We start from the raw sequence: 16,001 nt of genomic DNA on the forward strand, positions 1-16,001 counted from the left end.
TGGTGTTAATGATGGCACCAAATAATCTAAATATCTAATTAAGTATGGAAGGAGATTGTATTAAATCTGCATAATCATTTACCCTAGAAATCAGAAACCCAGATTAAGGCAAATGACCTTGGGGTATCTATCTTTTAGTGACAACATACCGTGTAGTGTTTTGAATAACACTAGCTGTAATAAACGGAAATCCAAGACAAAAACAGGATTTTGAACATTTGGTTGTGTCCATTTCCATATTATAGTCATATTTATTTAATGAAAACAACAAAAAATAATACCTTCTTATACCAAAGCCTCATTTGGCCACCACGAGACCAAATGACAGTTCACTATAATATATAAACATTATTTTAGAGATCCATGATGAATGAGGAACGGCCACCTCTACATCTTTAGCAAGGCCCCCACATGTAGACTAAATAATGGTGAACCAAAAAAAGTAACTGATACAATGAGGTATAGCTGTTGATATATAACATGTTATTGTGCATAAAGGTGTGTTTCTTACCCAACAAAGTGAAGGTTTCAAAGTCTTACAATAAATAACAAGATTACAGTTGAACTTGTATTTGAACCATCTGTGCCAATGGACACTCTATTTGAGCAGCTGCAGTTCTTATACAATAATGACCATGAGGTAGTGTAGTGAAGTTGCTCAGAGCTATTAAGGCAGAACATCTCAAAGTGTTGCTGCATGGTGAAAATAGCCAAACTACCAGATCAGCTATTTTCGCCATTTGTCAAAAGTATATAGGGTTTAAGTGGTTAAACGTCTTTCTTTAGTACTGTCATACAACATTACAAAGGTAGAAACTGAGGTAGAAATGTCACTGCCTGTAACCTCTGAAAGAAAGAGGACAATACATTCATATGAAGCTATATGAGGTAGGTAAGACATGAAAGCAGATAGTTCAAGAACACGCGGAATTCCCTGAGATCAGTAAACCAATTTATCGTCACACATCAGGTGCAAAGGCAACTTTGGCCAAAAGGGTTGAGGAAAGGCCTTCGTTTCATATCAGGCCCTTTTAAATAGCCTGTTATTTCTCGATAATCAGGATTCGCTGTTATTTTCAGTGTTCACAGAGCTAAAGTAGACTCAATATTTTGTTAATGCATTAAGCCGGCCAAATCACCATTTTCACCTGATGCGTAAAATCGGCTTTAACTGCAGTATTTGTCTTTTATTTATCAGTGCATACTATAACTAGAATACTAGGATCCGGTTGTTGCCAAAATCTACAGCAACAATCCTTCCATCGGGTGTAATAGCTATACCCGAAGGGCGGTCCATTTGCCCAAAGCTGCCACACTGTGATCCAATCGCACGTAAGACGTTGCCATTGGCCTCAAACACCTGAATTCTGTGGTTGCGAGAATCTGCCACGACGATGCGGTCTTCCCCGTCTACCGCCACACCTTGTGGTCGTAGAAACTGCCCATTTCCGGTGCCCTCTGACCCAAGGAAGCGCGCTGCTTGGCAGTCTGGACGGATGACCAGCAGCCTGTGGTTGTTGAAGTCAGTCACCACCAGGTGGCCCCCCTGATTGAACGCCACTCCTCTAGGGGAGTCAAAGTGCTTCCACAGTGGCCCCTCAAACCCGTACTTGTTGAGAAACTGTCCTTCGGGCCCAAAAAGCTGGATGCGGTGGTTACGTGTATCTGACACTAGGATCTTGCCCTCTGAGCTAACCGCCACATCCCAGGGGTAGTTGAACTGACCGTTTTTGCTCCCTTTCTCTCCAAACTTGAGAACGAACAGACCGTCAAAAGTAAAGATCTGGATGCGGTGATTGTCCTTGTCGGCCACAATTATTCTCCTCTGACTGTCACTGGCCACTCCGGCAGGCCGGTCGAACTGGCCTGGCTGTGAGCCCAGAGTGCCAAACTTGTGATGAAACGAGCCATTTGGGGTAAAGATTTGAACTCTGTTGTTGCTCCTGTCAGCCACAATCACATACCCCTCCTTGTCCACACACACGCCCCAGGGACGACACAGCTGCCCATTCTTATCCCCTTCACTTCCAAACGCAGCCGTCGGCTGGCTAGCGGCTGCGTAGCTGCGGGCAGACTTGACCGGGACCTTGAACGGGCTCCCCTCAATGTGCTGGTTGCAAATCAGCACAGATAAGAGATGATCTCCCTCACTGCCGGGGTGGTAACTCACCACGTATGTGCCGTTCCGGTGGTCAGACACCTCTGCGCTCAACCGTTTCCCATCAGGAGCCATAAGAAATGCAGACACGTGATCTCCCCCAGAAAGCCTAGGTTCTCCATTGTGGTCGTACCCCACCACCGTGAAGGAGGCCGACTTGCCCAGCGTGGCCTGTCTCAAGCCCTCTCCTTGGGCCTTGGTGAGTGGAGCATAAGCTCTGCTGCTGATGACACCCATGGTTTGGATGGCCTGGAGCATGGCCTGGTCGGGGGCAGTGAGCAACATTCGGTCGTCTTCCTGGGGAAGCAGCAGACCCTTCAAGGCCTTGAGCTCCTGCATCTGGGCCAGCATGCGCTCCCGGGCCAGAAGGAGGTCCAGGGCGCCTCCCTCCTGCAGAACCTGTGTCACAGTGGTTATGGTGCCGTCCAGCTTGGTCAGGTTCTGGTGGAGTTTCTGTACTTGTCGGTACAGAGACTGAGCCTTCACTTGACGTATCTTCTCCACCTGCCAGGGGAATTGGAATAATGTGAATTCAAGAAGTTCTTAAAGTTAGTAATGCAGCCTCCAGTAATTCCTGAGAGGCCATAATCCAGGTGCGTCGGTAATGCCAAGATAAATAAACAAGGCTTTAAATAAGAGAAACCCACCGCACGGATGCTACATGTATTTACATGTTATCATTACATGTTGTATATGTGCAAAAAGAAAGAAATTATTGTAAAGAAATGTTGGCAGAGTACTTAGTAGTTATATGTACACTACAGAGATTAATGTGTGTGGGTAGTTTAATGTACACTACAGAGATTAATGTGTGTGGTTAATGTCTACAGACTCAGGATCAGTATTTTAAAATTAAGCCCTAGACCAATGGCTCCCACACTGGGGGTCAGAACCCCCAGCGGGGTCCCCAAATTATTTTGGGGGGTCCCCAGATGATTAGCTTAATTTGCAACATTGTTTTCTCACTGAACAGTAAACATAACCAACATACATTATAAGTGTATACAGGGTATTTGCACATTTCTAATGAGACAATTTAATGACTTTTAAGACCTTTTTTAATTAATACCAAAATGGCCAAAATTACGTAAGAATGAGTTAAAAATTGTGAAAATAGCTGATCTACAAGCTCATATCTATCTGTGGAACAGAGTCAAACTAAATGTAATGCCTACAATATCAAGTGCTTGTCAGTGTGGGGGTCCCCAGTTCAATTTTGAAGGGGTCGCGGCACTGAAAAGTTTGGGAAGCACTGCCCTAGACTAGGCAAATGTTACCTTCCAGATCAGCTCACATTGGCGCTCCTCCAGAGCCTTCTTGTGCAGCAGTGTCACGGCCTTCACCTCCGACTGGACAACGTTGGCCTTCAGTTCCACCTGCTCAGCTACAGCCTGAGCTTTCTCAATGCTCAGCTAAGAGGGAACAATAAACGTACCTTATTATCAGGTTGTAAACAGAAAGTCAGGGATAATGGGTGGAATCGGGAGGGATGTGTTTTAATCAAAATTTTTATGGCATCGTTGCTTTAGTATTTATACTGAACAGGGGAGACACAGGAAATGCAACACAGGGAACTCTGGGAAATGGGGGGGGGGGGGTTCTGGCTAGGGCCTAGGCCATTAATATTAATGTTATCGTAATGACGCAGTCATATGAACAAATGCATCAGAATACACACTAAAATGGTTTGAAGCATGGTGGCTATTGTACACAGTCCTCTTGAACTTATTTAAGTTGTCACCGGGACAGTGCAACACGTGGAGGTTCACACTATCACTCTGGTTCCCCTCCCCAATGAACAGACGCCCCATCCAACCAGTAGGAGTCGCTAGAGCAATGCAAAGGACACAATCCCCTGCCAGCTACCCACCCATGAACACTGACAATTGTGGAGGCACCACTGCGGCTGGCGAGAATCTAACCTGGGCCTCTGTGTGTGTGTGAGGTGGGCGGGTGTTTTACAGTACCTCTACGCCTCCCAGACCAACATTTACAACAACAACAACATCCCGGGGTGCCATGTTTACTGTCTATTGTGCACACAATCAGTGGACGAGTGCACATTTTTCACTGGCATGTTGTTGAAAAGCTTTGGTTTGGGGGAATAGTCCCCCTTAGGATCCCTGTCCACTGTGTCTGTCCTCCCACAGCTAGCTATCCATCCCTCATGCTTCACTCACAGCTGGATGGGACCCTTCTTTGGTTCTAGAAGGCTATATTTGTGCTGGATCAATGGCCTGGGTGGTCCCTTTCCCCATGCGCTCCCCCCACCTCCTTTGTCGCTCTTTAAAGAGCCCTTTGAGCCAGCAATGACACACAGAGTAATGAGGCATTCCGTTTGCCACCCACCTTCTGAATGCAAACTGTCACAACATAGGCTGACGTTGTCACAAACTATCGTGATCGGTCAGCTGTATGAGACAAACACGACTCAAAGTGGTGTTTGTACAACATTTTCATTTGGTAATGAGATTAAGAACGGTAATGAGATGAATGAGAATTGGGGAAAACTTGACGGCTATATTTGATAACACATTCTTTGGGTACCAAATTTTACGAGGCGTTGTGTTGTGAGCTTGTAGATCGGCTATTTTCCCAATGTTTGCCTCTTATATTAAATTTGACAATTTGGCCGATGTTTGACCAGTTTTTATAGTATAGTTTGTTGATTACTTTTGATGCAGTAATGTTTTAGGTATTAAACCCTTTAAGACCTGAAGCCGATTCTACAAATGTCTTCTAAATCCCAACAGTATTCTGAAAAAAAAAACATATGTTTCTATATCAGTGGTGCACTAACTTTTCCATTTCAAGGACCCCCAAACTTATATGTATTTGGCCGCGGACCCCCATCTCAAAATATTTTGTTCCAGGGACCCCCAGAAGCAAAGATTTGAGTTAAAAATGTTCGCTTTAAAACAATATATATTCAAATATGAAGATTTTCATGATTTTAAAAAAAATTGCAGATCTACAAGCTCGTAGCGCGGCACCGAGTGCCGGGCTACAAGCTTGTAGATCTGCTATTTTTGAATAGCCAAAGTGTAAAATAATGCTTTTTTAGCTCAAATCAAAAAAGTGACACAGATGCGTTCCAGGTCTTAATGGGTTCAAAAGGTCTTAAAAGTCCTCGTGGTGGGGATGGATGATAAAGGGCACCTGTATGGCCTGTCGGCCCTGTTGTGCGTCTGCCAGCAGCTGGATGGTGAGGGTCCTGGGGTCTTGCAGCGTGGCATCCTGCAGGTAGCGGAGGCCGTGGCCGGTGTGGCATCCCACGCTGCACTCACCACAGACGGGCATCGAACACGTTTCACAAAACAAATGCAGCGCCTAGAGAGAGAGAGAGAGAGAGAGAGAGAGAGAGAGAGAGAGAGAGAGAGAGAGAGAGAGAGAGAGAGAGAGAGAGAGGTCATTAGACCAGAGCAACCCATTCAATCAGGGAACGCATACCGTGTCATTTTAGATTTATTTGGCTATTCAAAAATAGCAGATATACAAGCTCACTGTATTTATCATACAAGTATAGAGCGAGTATAGAGCTTTTTTTGAACACTTATTAAAAAATTTGTAATCATCATCATCATCATCATCATCATCATCAGTTACAGCACCTTTAACCCATTAAGACCGGGAACGCATCTGTGTGTCATTTTTAGATTTCTTTGGCTATCTGCTGTTTTTGAAAAATCGTGAAAGTTTGTGCAAATCTTGGAATATATATATATTCAAAGCGAACATTTGTAAAATATTTAGTTCCAGGGACCCCCAGAAGCAAATATTTGAGTTACTAATGTCCGCCAAAAAATAATAATATATATATATATGTATTTGCACACATTTTCAAGATTTTTTTGTGTGTGTGTCTGCCAAATACTTCCTGATCCTGGGCAAAGAATGAACTGGGCTTAAGAATGGCAAAGTGAAGTCAGTTGGTTCAAATCACTTTGGTCTAGGGAGCAGCATGGCCTCCAACGGCTTTTAGACTCTTGAGTCTTGTATTGTCAAAACCAGGTCAAATGTGGGTTGATAGTAGTAACCCATGTTACAGCAAAATGAAAAATGTATGTGTTTTATTCCCAGCAGAGGAGCCTGCAGTGCAGCACTTTAGCACGCACATACAGTTCTGTATCGTTAAACTCCAATTAGGTCCGTGAAGCTGCTTTACTACATAATGAAGAGCAAGAGATTGCTACAAAACCTTTGCTAGAGCACTTTATCACACTACTACATTATAAATTTACACTAGAGCGGGGCTCCCTATTACAAGGCTGTAAACATTGACTGAAAACCAAGGGCTGCAGGATCCCACCCTAGTTACTGGTTGACGGCTGAAGCAAACCATGAAAGGGCTCCACACTTCCACTGTGTTAGTGTGTACAGAGGTCATACTGTGTGTGTGTGAGTGCGTGTGCCTGTGCGTGTGTGCGTGCGGGAGGAGGGGAATGGCATACATGAAGTAGAGCAGCACAGCTCGACTGACAGGGACAAGGCTTTACCGCTGACAAATATGTCTGTCTAAGCTCTGGGGGGGGAAAAAGAGTGAGGTGTTAATTAAGTCTTTTGTACTGTGGTTACAGTTTTTTGACAAGCAACTAAAGGACTCAGTTTCACACTGTGAAATTCCATGGGAGTTATCTAAAGAAAGAAATGCATAGAATATGCATAATATTGCATAGGTTAAATATCTTGTGACATCAATGCCAATACGAGATGGCACCCAATTGGTGTGCTGTCTGTCACAACATGTGTGGCGTGCACGTGCACGCGTGCGCGCGCATGCACGCACGCACACGCACACACACACACACACACACACACACACACACACACACACACACACACACACACACACACACACACACACACACACATACCTGCATGTAGCAAGTATCATTCCCATGAGGGGTGTCAGTTCCTACTGATAATCTCATTGGTTGCATGAGAGGTCAAGCTAAATCAGCTGGAGTCTGATTTTGACATGCACCACATGTAGGCCAGCATAAATATGTGCAAAGTTGGCATTGTAAATATTCCTGTTCATGTGTTTGACTCAGACCTGCTACGATTTCCATGAAATGTACATTTATGCTAATGTGGCGTACTGTACATATTTGTCTTCAGATAAAAAAATAACGAACTCTCTGGGGAGCCTGGTGCCTCAGCCAGTTAGTGCACAGACCCTGTCCTCCTAGTGAGCGCGAGGATCCAGGTTCAAATCCATTCCCTTTCTTGTCTCGCATGCCTCTCCTCTCTCTACCCCTGGTTTCCTGTCCCTCTACACACTGATCTGAAGAAAAGCATAAAAAAGGCCTAAAATAGCTTATAATAAATAAATGACTGATTCTGTAAAGAATTGAAAGGAATATAAAATGTACAGGAATATTCACCATGTCTAGTATACAACAGATTTAGGATGTTCAGCATCTTAAGCAACATAAGCTCTGATTCCGGCACTAGAAGGCTTCAATAGTAGGCCAGAGGAGACCTCAAAAGAATGATGTGGACTGGATATGTTTAGGCTTGGAGAGTGCTTTTAGGGTATCAGGAGAGGGCCTGTCTCACACACTGAGCTGACTATGAAAACTGATTCAAGGAAAACAAATATTGTCAACTATACACTCAGTAGATGACATTTGAACTTAATGTTTTGGAGGTCGCAGAGGGAAAGCAGATTGAACTCTGACTCTCTCACACTCGGACGCGCACGCACACACGCGCACACGCACGCGCGCACGCACACACACACACACACACACACACACACACACACACACACACACACACACACACACACACACACACACACACACACACACACACACACACACACACACACACACACACACACACACACACACACACACACACACACACACACGGTTCTCGTACTCACACATGGAATGAGTCACCTTTCTGTTTTCACCATTCATCACAATTCAGAGTGCTTTCTTTCCAGTAGACCAACCAGTCAGTTCATCCGTCTCCCTTCATATAGCAGCATTAGGCTAAAACGTTCAAGCATACGTCCCACCAGACCTGCTCGCCCTGCTCTATGGCAACATGCACTCCTGTTCTCCTGGCTAGACATTAGTCTTAATACTCCCTGTGAAATGGGCCCCTTCCCAACACTATGTCGGTTGGCTCGTAGGACCAAAGGAAAAATAAAAAATTGATATAAAGGTATACTCTGTCACGGCTAAACTATTACAAAACCATTCCAACATGGATCAACATACAGAGATGAGACAATGCGGTCATGGTGGTTAAAAGGTATATAATGCCCATCTTTCACAACACCAGAGGCTCAGCCTATATTGAAATATTTGTTCATGGGAAGAAGCTTTATGAAGGATACATGAAGTTCAAAGCCTCTCAATCCATTCAAAAGGTAGCAGTACAGTGCTATATACAATAAAAGATACAACATCACATATTCAGACATTGTGAAAACAACACATTATCCCATTCAGAGAACGCCGATGATATAACGTCTGCATTGTAATTGGGTTACATTACATAACACATCTTTTAGACAGAGTCTTGCCGTGGGCCCCCGGTCCTGACCGCTACACATTGTAACGGACACATTCCTCCACACGCATGTCCTTCCACCACAGGAAAGCCTTTAGGAAGCCCTCTGCCTCCAGCCCACAGGTACCCCCCACCACCTGTCTGTCTGCATACCCCACAACACCATGTCCTGTCTGTCTGTCTGCACCACCACATGTCATGTCTGTCTGCATACCCCACACCACCTGTCTGTCTGCATACCCCACGCCACCTGTCTGTCTGCATACCCCACACCACCTGTCTGTCTGTCTGCACCACCACATGTCATGTCTGTCTGCATACCCCACACCACCTGTGTGTCTGTCTACATACCCCACACCACCTGTCTGTCTGCATACCCCACACCACCTGTCTGTCTACATACCCCACACCACCTGTCTGTCTGCATACCCCACACCACCTGTCTGTCTGTCTACATACCCCACACCACCTGTCTGTCTACATACCCCACACCACCTGTCTGTCTACATACCCCACACCACCTGTCTGTCTGTCTACATACCCCACACCACCTGTCTGTCTGCATACCCCACACCACCTGTCTGTCTGTCTACATACCCCACACCACCTGTCTGTCTACATACCCCACACCACCTGTCTGTCTGTCTACATACCCCACACCACCTGTCTGTCTGCATACCCCACACCACCTGTCTGTCTGTCTACATACCCCACACCACCTGTCTGTCTACATACCCCACACCACCTGTCTGTCTGTCTGTCTACATACCCCACACCACCTGTCTGTCTGCATACCCCACACCACCTGTCTGTCTACATACCCCACACCACCTGTCTGTCTACATACCCCACACCACCTGTCTGTCTACATACCCCACACCACCTGTCTGTCTACATACCCCACACCACCTGTCTGTCTACATACCCCACACCACCTGTCTGTCTGTCTGTCTACATACCCCACACCACCTGTCTGTCTGCATACCCCACACCACCTTTCTGTCTGTCTACATACCCCACACCACCTGTCTGTCTACATACCCCACACCACCTGTCTGTCTGTCTACATACCCCACACCACCTGTCTGTCTGCATACCCCACACCACCTGTCTGTCTGCATACCCCACACCACCTGTCTGTCTACATACCCCACACCACCTGTCTGTCTGCATACCCCACACCACCTGTCTGTCTACATACCCCACACCACCTGTCTGTCTGCATACCCCACACCACCTGTCTGTCTGCATACCCCACACCACCTGTCTGTCTGTCTACATACCCCACACCACCTGTCTGTCTGCATACCCCACACCACCTGTCTGTCTGTCTACATACCCCACACCACCTGTCTGTCTGCATACCCCACACCACCTGTCTGTCTGTCTGTCTGTCTGTCTGTCTGTCTGTCTGTCTGTCTGTCTGTCTGTCTGTCTGTCTATCTACATACCCCACACCACCTGTCTGTCTGTCTGTCTGTCTATCTACATACCCCACACCACCTGTCTGTCTGTCTGTCTGTCTATCTACATACCCCACACCACCTGTCTGTCTGTCTGTCTATCTATCTACATACCCCACGACACCACCTGTCTGTCTGCATAACCCACAACACCATGTCCTGTCTGTCTGTCTGTCTGTCTGTCTGTCTGTCTGTCTGTCTGTCTGTCTGTCTGTCTGTCTGCATACCCCACAACACCATGTCCTGTCTGTCTGCATAACCCACACCACCATGTCCTGTCTGTCTGCATACCCCACAACACCACATGTCCTGTCTGTCTGTCTGTCTGTCTGTCTGTCTGTCTGTCTGTCTGTCTATCTACATACCCCACACCACCTGTCTGTCTGTCTGTCTATCTATCTACATACCCCACGACACCACCTGTCTGTCTGCATAACCCACACCACCATGTCCTGTCTGTCTGCATACCCCACAACACCATGTCCTGTCTGTCTGTCTGTCTGTCTGTCTGTCTGTCTGTCTGTCTGTCTGTCTGTCTGTCTGTCTGTCTGTCTGTCTGCATACCCCACAACACAATGTCCTGTCTGTCTGCATACCCCACAACACCATGTCCTGTCTGTCTGCATACCCCACAACACCATGTCCTGTCTGTCTGTCTGTCTGTCTGTCTGTCTGTCTGTCTGTCTGTCTGTCTGTCTGTCTGTCTGTCTGTCTGTCTGTCTGTCTGTCTGTCTGTCTGTCTGTCTACATACCCCACAACACAATGTCCTGTCTGTCTGCATACCCCACAACACCATGTCCTGTCTGTCTGCATACCCCACAACACCATGTCCTGTCTGTCTGCATACCCCACACCACCATGTCCTGTCTGTCTGCATACCCCACACCACCATGTCCTGTCTGTCTGCATACCCCACACCACCATGTCCTGTCTGTCTGCATACCCCACACCACCATGTCCTGTCTGTCTGCATACCCCACAACACCACATGTCCTGTCTGTCTGCATACCCCACAACACCATGTCCTGTCTGTCTGCATACCCCACAACACCATGTCCTGTCTGTCTGCATACCCCACAACACCACATGTCCTGTCTGTCTGCATACCCCACACCACCATGTCCTGTCTGTCTGCATACCCCACAACACCACATGTCCTGTCTGTCTGCATACCCCACAACACCATGTCCTGTCTGTCTGCATACCCCACAACACCATGTCCTGTCTGTCTGCATACCCCACAACACCACATGTCCTGTCTGTCTGCATACCCCACAACACCACATGTCCTGTCTGTCTGCACTACCACATGTCCTGTCTGTCTGCATACCACACAACAGCACCTACCCTGTCTGCCTGCAGCTGTCTCAGAAGCCAGCTTGGTTCTATCTCTGCCCCTGCCAGGGCCTTAATAAAGCCTATAAGATGCTCATGTGAAATTGGTTACACAGTCTCAGATATCCAACCAAAAAGCAGGCTTGAGATTCATCAAATATATAGTTTACAATACATGGACCATAATGGAAACAAGCCCCCAGGGCTCTTTGTGTTCTCCTTTTAGCATGACCTTTGACTGTACTACCTGTACTGTTAATAATCATGTTAATGCATCTGTTATTTTTAGATTTCTTTGGCTATAATCAGTGCTTCTCAAACGTTTTTGATGTCAAGGACCCCCAAAATGACCGCGGACCCCCATCTCAAAATATGTTGTGCCAGGGACCCCCAGAAGCAAAGATTTAAGTTCAAAATGTTTGGTTTAAAAAATATATATATATTCAAAGATTTGCACAAAAAAATCAGGAAAAAAATTGCTGATCTACAAGCTCATAGCGCAGCACTCGGTGCCGCGCTATGAGCTTGTATATCTGCAATTTTTTAATAGCCAAAGTATAAAATAATGATTCAAGTGGTTACACAGATGCGTCCCCGGTGTTAATGGGTTAATAAAGAATTCAATCAATCCATCCTGTGGTTCCTCGAATTGTTTTGACAAACATTCTATTAAACTTTTGTTTAGACTGTGCCCACAGATGATGAGAAACGTCAAATGGCTATTTTATCCACCTAAACCCTATACTTATTTGACCGGGGTACCCCAAGGCTCTATATTTGGTCCCCTCCTTTTTTTCCCCCCTCTACACCAAATCTATGCACGAAAATGGCCGATCTACAAGCTCACAACGTGTCTGGTTGCAAATTGCGATGTGGTGTGAGCTTGAAGATCTGGATATTTTTGCCAAATGTTTGCCTATTATTATAGCATGCCCAGAATAGGGGACACTAGGGTTTAAAGTGGTTAAGCTTTTTAATGATTTCCTATAACAAAAGAAGAATTATGATAATATAAAAAAGAAGAGAATACCGACGCAGCAATAATATAATAGTTATTTGTCAAAGAAGAAAGGCTTGTGAAAGGCTTTCGGGGGGGATTTGAGGTCAGCCCCACACCAGACACAAACCACCACAGCTCTGGCCTGGTAACCTCTGACCCCAAGCCTGAGAGAGAGAAAAAAGAGGAGACAGCCATGCAGCACTTTGGCTGATCCCCATGACCTCCCCTAGTAATGGAGAGGTCAACCACTGAGAGGGGTACACTCTCTATTGTACAAAACATGAAATGGTTAAACAGCCAGCAGCCCCTGTCTGATGGCTTAATCACTAGTTAACCCATTCAATCCGGGAACACGCATCTCTGTCATTTTAGAATCTTTTGGCTATTCAAAAATAGCACATCTACAAGCTCATAGCGCGGCACCAAGTGCCGTGAAAAGATCGTGAAAATGTGTGCAAATCTTTGAATATATATATTTTTAAACATTTGTCAAATATTTTACAAATATTTTGGAAAGATTTGAGTTACAAATGTTCGCTTCAAAAAATATATATTCAAAGATTAGCACAAATTTTCAAGATTTCTCAAAAATAGCAGATCTACAAGCTCATAGCGCGGCACTCGGTACCGCGCTATGAGCTTGTATATCTGCTATTTTTGAATAGCCAAAGAAATCTAAAATGACACAGATGCGTCCCCGGATTGAATTGGTTAAGCCCCATTTCAAACACAGCTAAAACAGGGAATCTACAAACTTATAGATAGTGTGTGTTTGAAAATGCTTGAATATTAGTTTTAGAATCTTTGAAAATGTTTGAAATTATTTGAAAATGTCCACAATCCCTGATCTGGACAAGGACATCTAAAAGCCATGCATTTACATAAAGACACTGCCTTTGTACGCTAAATGAAAAGGCTATGGGTCTCAGCGGTGGCACTTTAGGAAGCTGAGAGTAAAACAATCCCCGTTCTCATTGCTATTGTTTGACCTTTTCCTGTTGCGGATTTCCTCTGGGCCCAACCCCCCTAAAACCAACGTGTGACACCAGCTAATGGCAATTTAATTATACTGACGCCAAACCTCTTCACAAAAAAAAAGCCCATTCACCTCATAAGTTGTGCTCGCTGCACATTGCACAACATGTGCATGCATCGCTTCAACAACACGGCCAGGACAGTGTGGGGTACGCAATACACCAGGGGTCTTCAACAGGGGAGTCCGGGACCCCTAGGGGGTCCTCAGAGTTATTACAGGGGGGCTGCCAAATCTTTGTGTAATAGGATAATGTTTTACATTAATCACTTGAACCCTAGCATCTCTATTCTGAGGAGAACTTTAGCCAAAAATAGCCGATCTACAAGCTCATAACGCATCGCAGCGTGGGGCGTTGTGAGCTTGTGAGCTTGTACAGAGCAGACCAAGTACAGAGCCAAGTATTGATGGTTTAAGTGGTTAAATGTCTGAAAATACACATTAACATGAATCCAACATACACTGATGACAGTGCTGTCAAACAAGTCTATGAAGCCATCTATGAAATCTATGAAAAAGTTTAATCTGTGACAGAATTTTATACAATAAGTAGTGGGGGGTCCCTGCTTCATCTCTCTCTCAGCTAGGGGGTCCTTGGCCTGAAAAAAAAAACGTTTTATACCCCTGCAATACACAGTAAAATTCTGTTTTAAATCGTGTTTTACTGTGTAAAGGAGGTCTGCTAATGCAGGCAGATGGTAGACATCTAGAGTGTGTATATTCTGCCTGTCTATATGTGTGTATCCTACAGATTATGTAGGGATGTGTCAGTGTGAGAGCAGGGGATGAGAATGTAGCTCCGTTGGCACGTCTCCTGGATGACTTCATGCTGAAACCTGATGTCTGTGCAGATAATACGAACTGCATGTGGTCTGAGCAGACGCTTTCTGGCTTCACCTCAATTTGAACATGATTCAATGCAGTGTCTCACGACAACCTTTCACTACGAATCCAGTGTCTCCTTATAAAGACACACTTAGGTGCCACACGCCCTTACGTGTTTAAAAGACTTCACAGCCTAGGATGATACATTGGATATGTTAAAAGTGATACTGCTTTGATGATCAGGAGTGGTCAATCATAGCCTAACAAATAATAATTGGTGTATTTCGTGCATTGCAAGGACGAGGAACATATTAGTGAAATGCTTTGCATGCTGATGAAGGCGTCAATTCCTCACTTGTTGTCACATGGTCAACTCAAACATAGGACAGTAAACCAGGTTCTATGCCTAATTTATGAATGAATGTGCTGGAACCCTGTGTGGGCCCTTACACTCACCACATTTTCATGATGCTGGCAAAGATTCCCCCTCTCCTGTGTGGAGGGACCGGAGTGAAGGTTTTGAGAGAGGCCGAGTGGAGCGTTGTGGTTGTCGTAGCCGAATCCTCCACGTGAACTCTTCACTTGCCTCTCGATGAAGTGGTCTTTGGTGAGCCGGACGCGCTGGTGGGCCCGCACACAGTTCTCACAGAGGTGCTCCCGGCAGTCACAGCAGCGTGAGGTAGCCGGGTTGCCCTCGTCGCAAGAGGTGCAATACGGATGGGGTTCCCTCAATCGGTGCAGCGCTTTAAGAACACGAGAGAGGTGGTGGTTGTTGCTGTTGGCTCCGCTGCAACTGTTCTGTTCTTGATGGGGCGTGACGGGGACACCCAAGAGGTTCTGGAAGAGAAGAGTAGACGATGGTGGCAACAAGGCATCTGCTGCTCCCGAGTCAGGCATCACAACATCCTGATCACACGTGGGGCATCTTAGTGTCATAGTAGGGCTGCTGGAGGTGTGTAGCCCCTCCATGCACTGAGTGCAGCAGGCATGCAGGCAGGGCAGGAGGCACAGCCTCCTGGAGGAGGAGGAGGAGGAGGAGGGGGTGGATGAGGAGCACACGGTCTGGGATGAAGAGGAGGAGGAGGAGGACGAGCACAAGGTCTGAGATGAAGAGGAGGAGGATGAGTTTGAAGACATGGAAACAGAATAGCCACACAACTCTTTGCAGGAGGGACATGTTTGCAGGTCTGATTCAGGAAAGGTAGCCATTTGTTCAAACAGTTAAAATGTAACTCATTATCAGCTGGCTACCAAAATAAACAATTGGCCCTTTTTAAACAGTTCCTCTATTAAACAAAGAAATGTGTTTGACAAAGTTATAGCCCAACAAACGATTAAATAATTAGGCCTACAATTTGACGTTTAAACTCCTTACTCTAGGCTACTACTGCAACATTTACTCAAAAGTTGGTTGCGCGCAACATAACGGCCCGTGGACCGCAGCATGCTGGCAGCAGTTTAATGTTCTCTTGTTCTTCATGTTCCTCCTGACAATTACTGTCCCAGTCCGGCCCTGTAAAGTCCTCTCTGGGGTGGAGGAGAGGAGATTATCAGTCATAATATTCCATTCCATTCGTCCCGTGTGTCCCTTGTTGCTATAAACTGTTCAGTTGATCGTCCATTTGGACCCTTGTTCGGGTTTTACGCGCGTAACG

At 45.7% G+C, this 16,001-nt stretch overlaps 1 protein-coding gene across 1 annotated transcript; it reads right to left on the reverse strand.

Moving 5' to 3' along the window:
- Nucleotides 1-1,210: 1,210 nt before the first annotated feature.
- LOC308084026 (E3 ubiquitin-protein ligase TRIM71-like) lies at nt 1,211-15,555 on the reverse strand (the record flags this gene model as incomplete). Its single annotated transcript, XM_080426493.1, has 4 exons — nt 1,211-2,662; nt 3,436-3,570; nt 5,318-5,488; nt 14,803-15,555. The coding sequence occupies 4 exons, from the start codon at nt 15,553-15,555 to the stop codon at nt 1,211-1,213; spliced, it is 2,511 nt and encodes an 836-aa protein (XP_080282619.1).
- Nucleotides 15,556-16,001: the final 446 nt, after the last annotated feature.

Source organism: Gymnoscopelus braueri (assembly GCF_963280865.1).
Source record: "Gymnoscopelus braueri genome assembly, chromosome: 4".
In the NCBI taxonomy this organism is placed as follows: Eukaryota; Metazoa; Chordata; class Actinopteri; order Myctophiformes; family Myctophidae; genus Gymnoscopelus; species Gymnoscopelus braueri.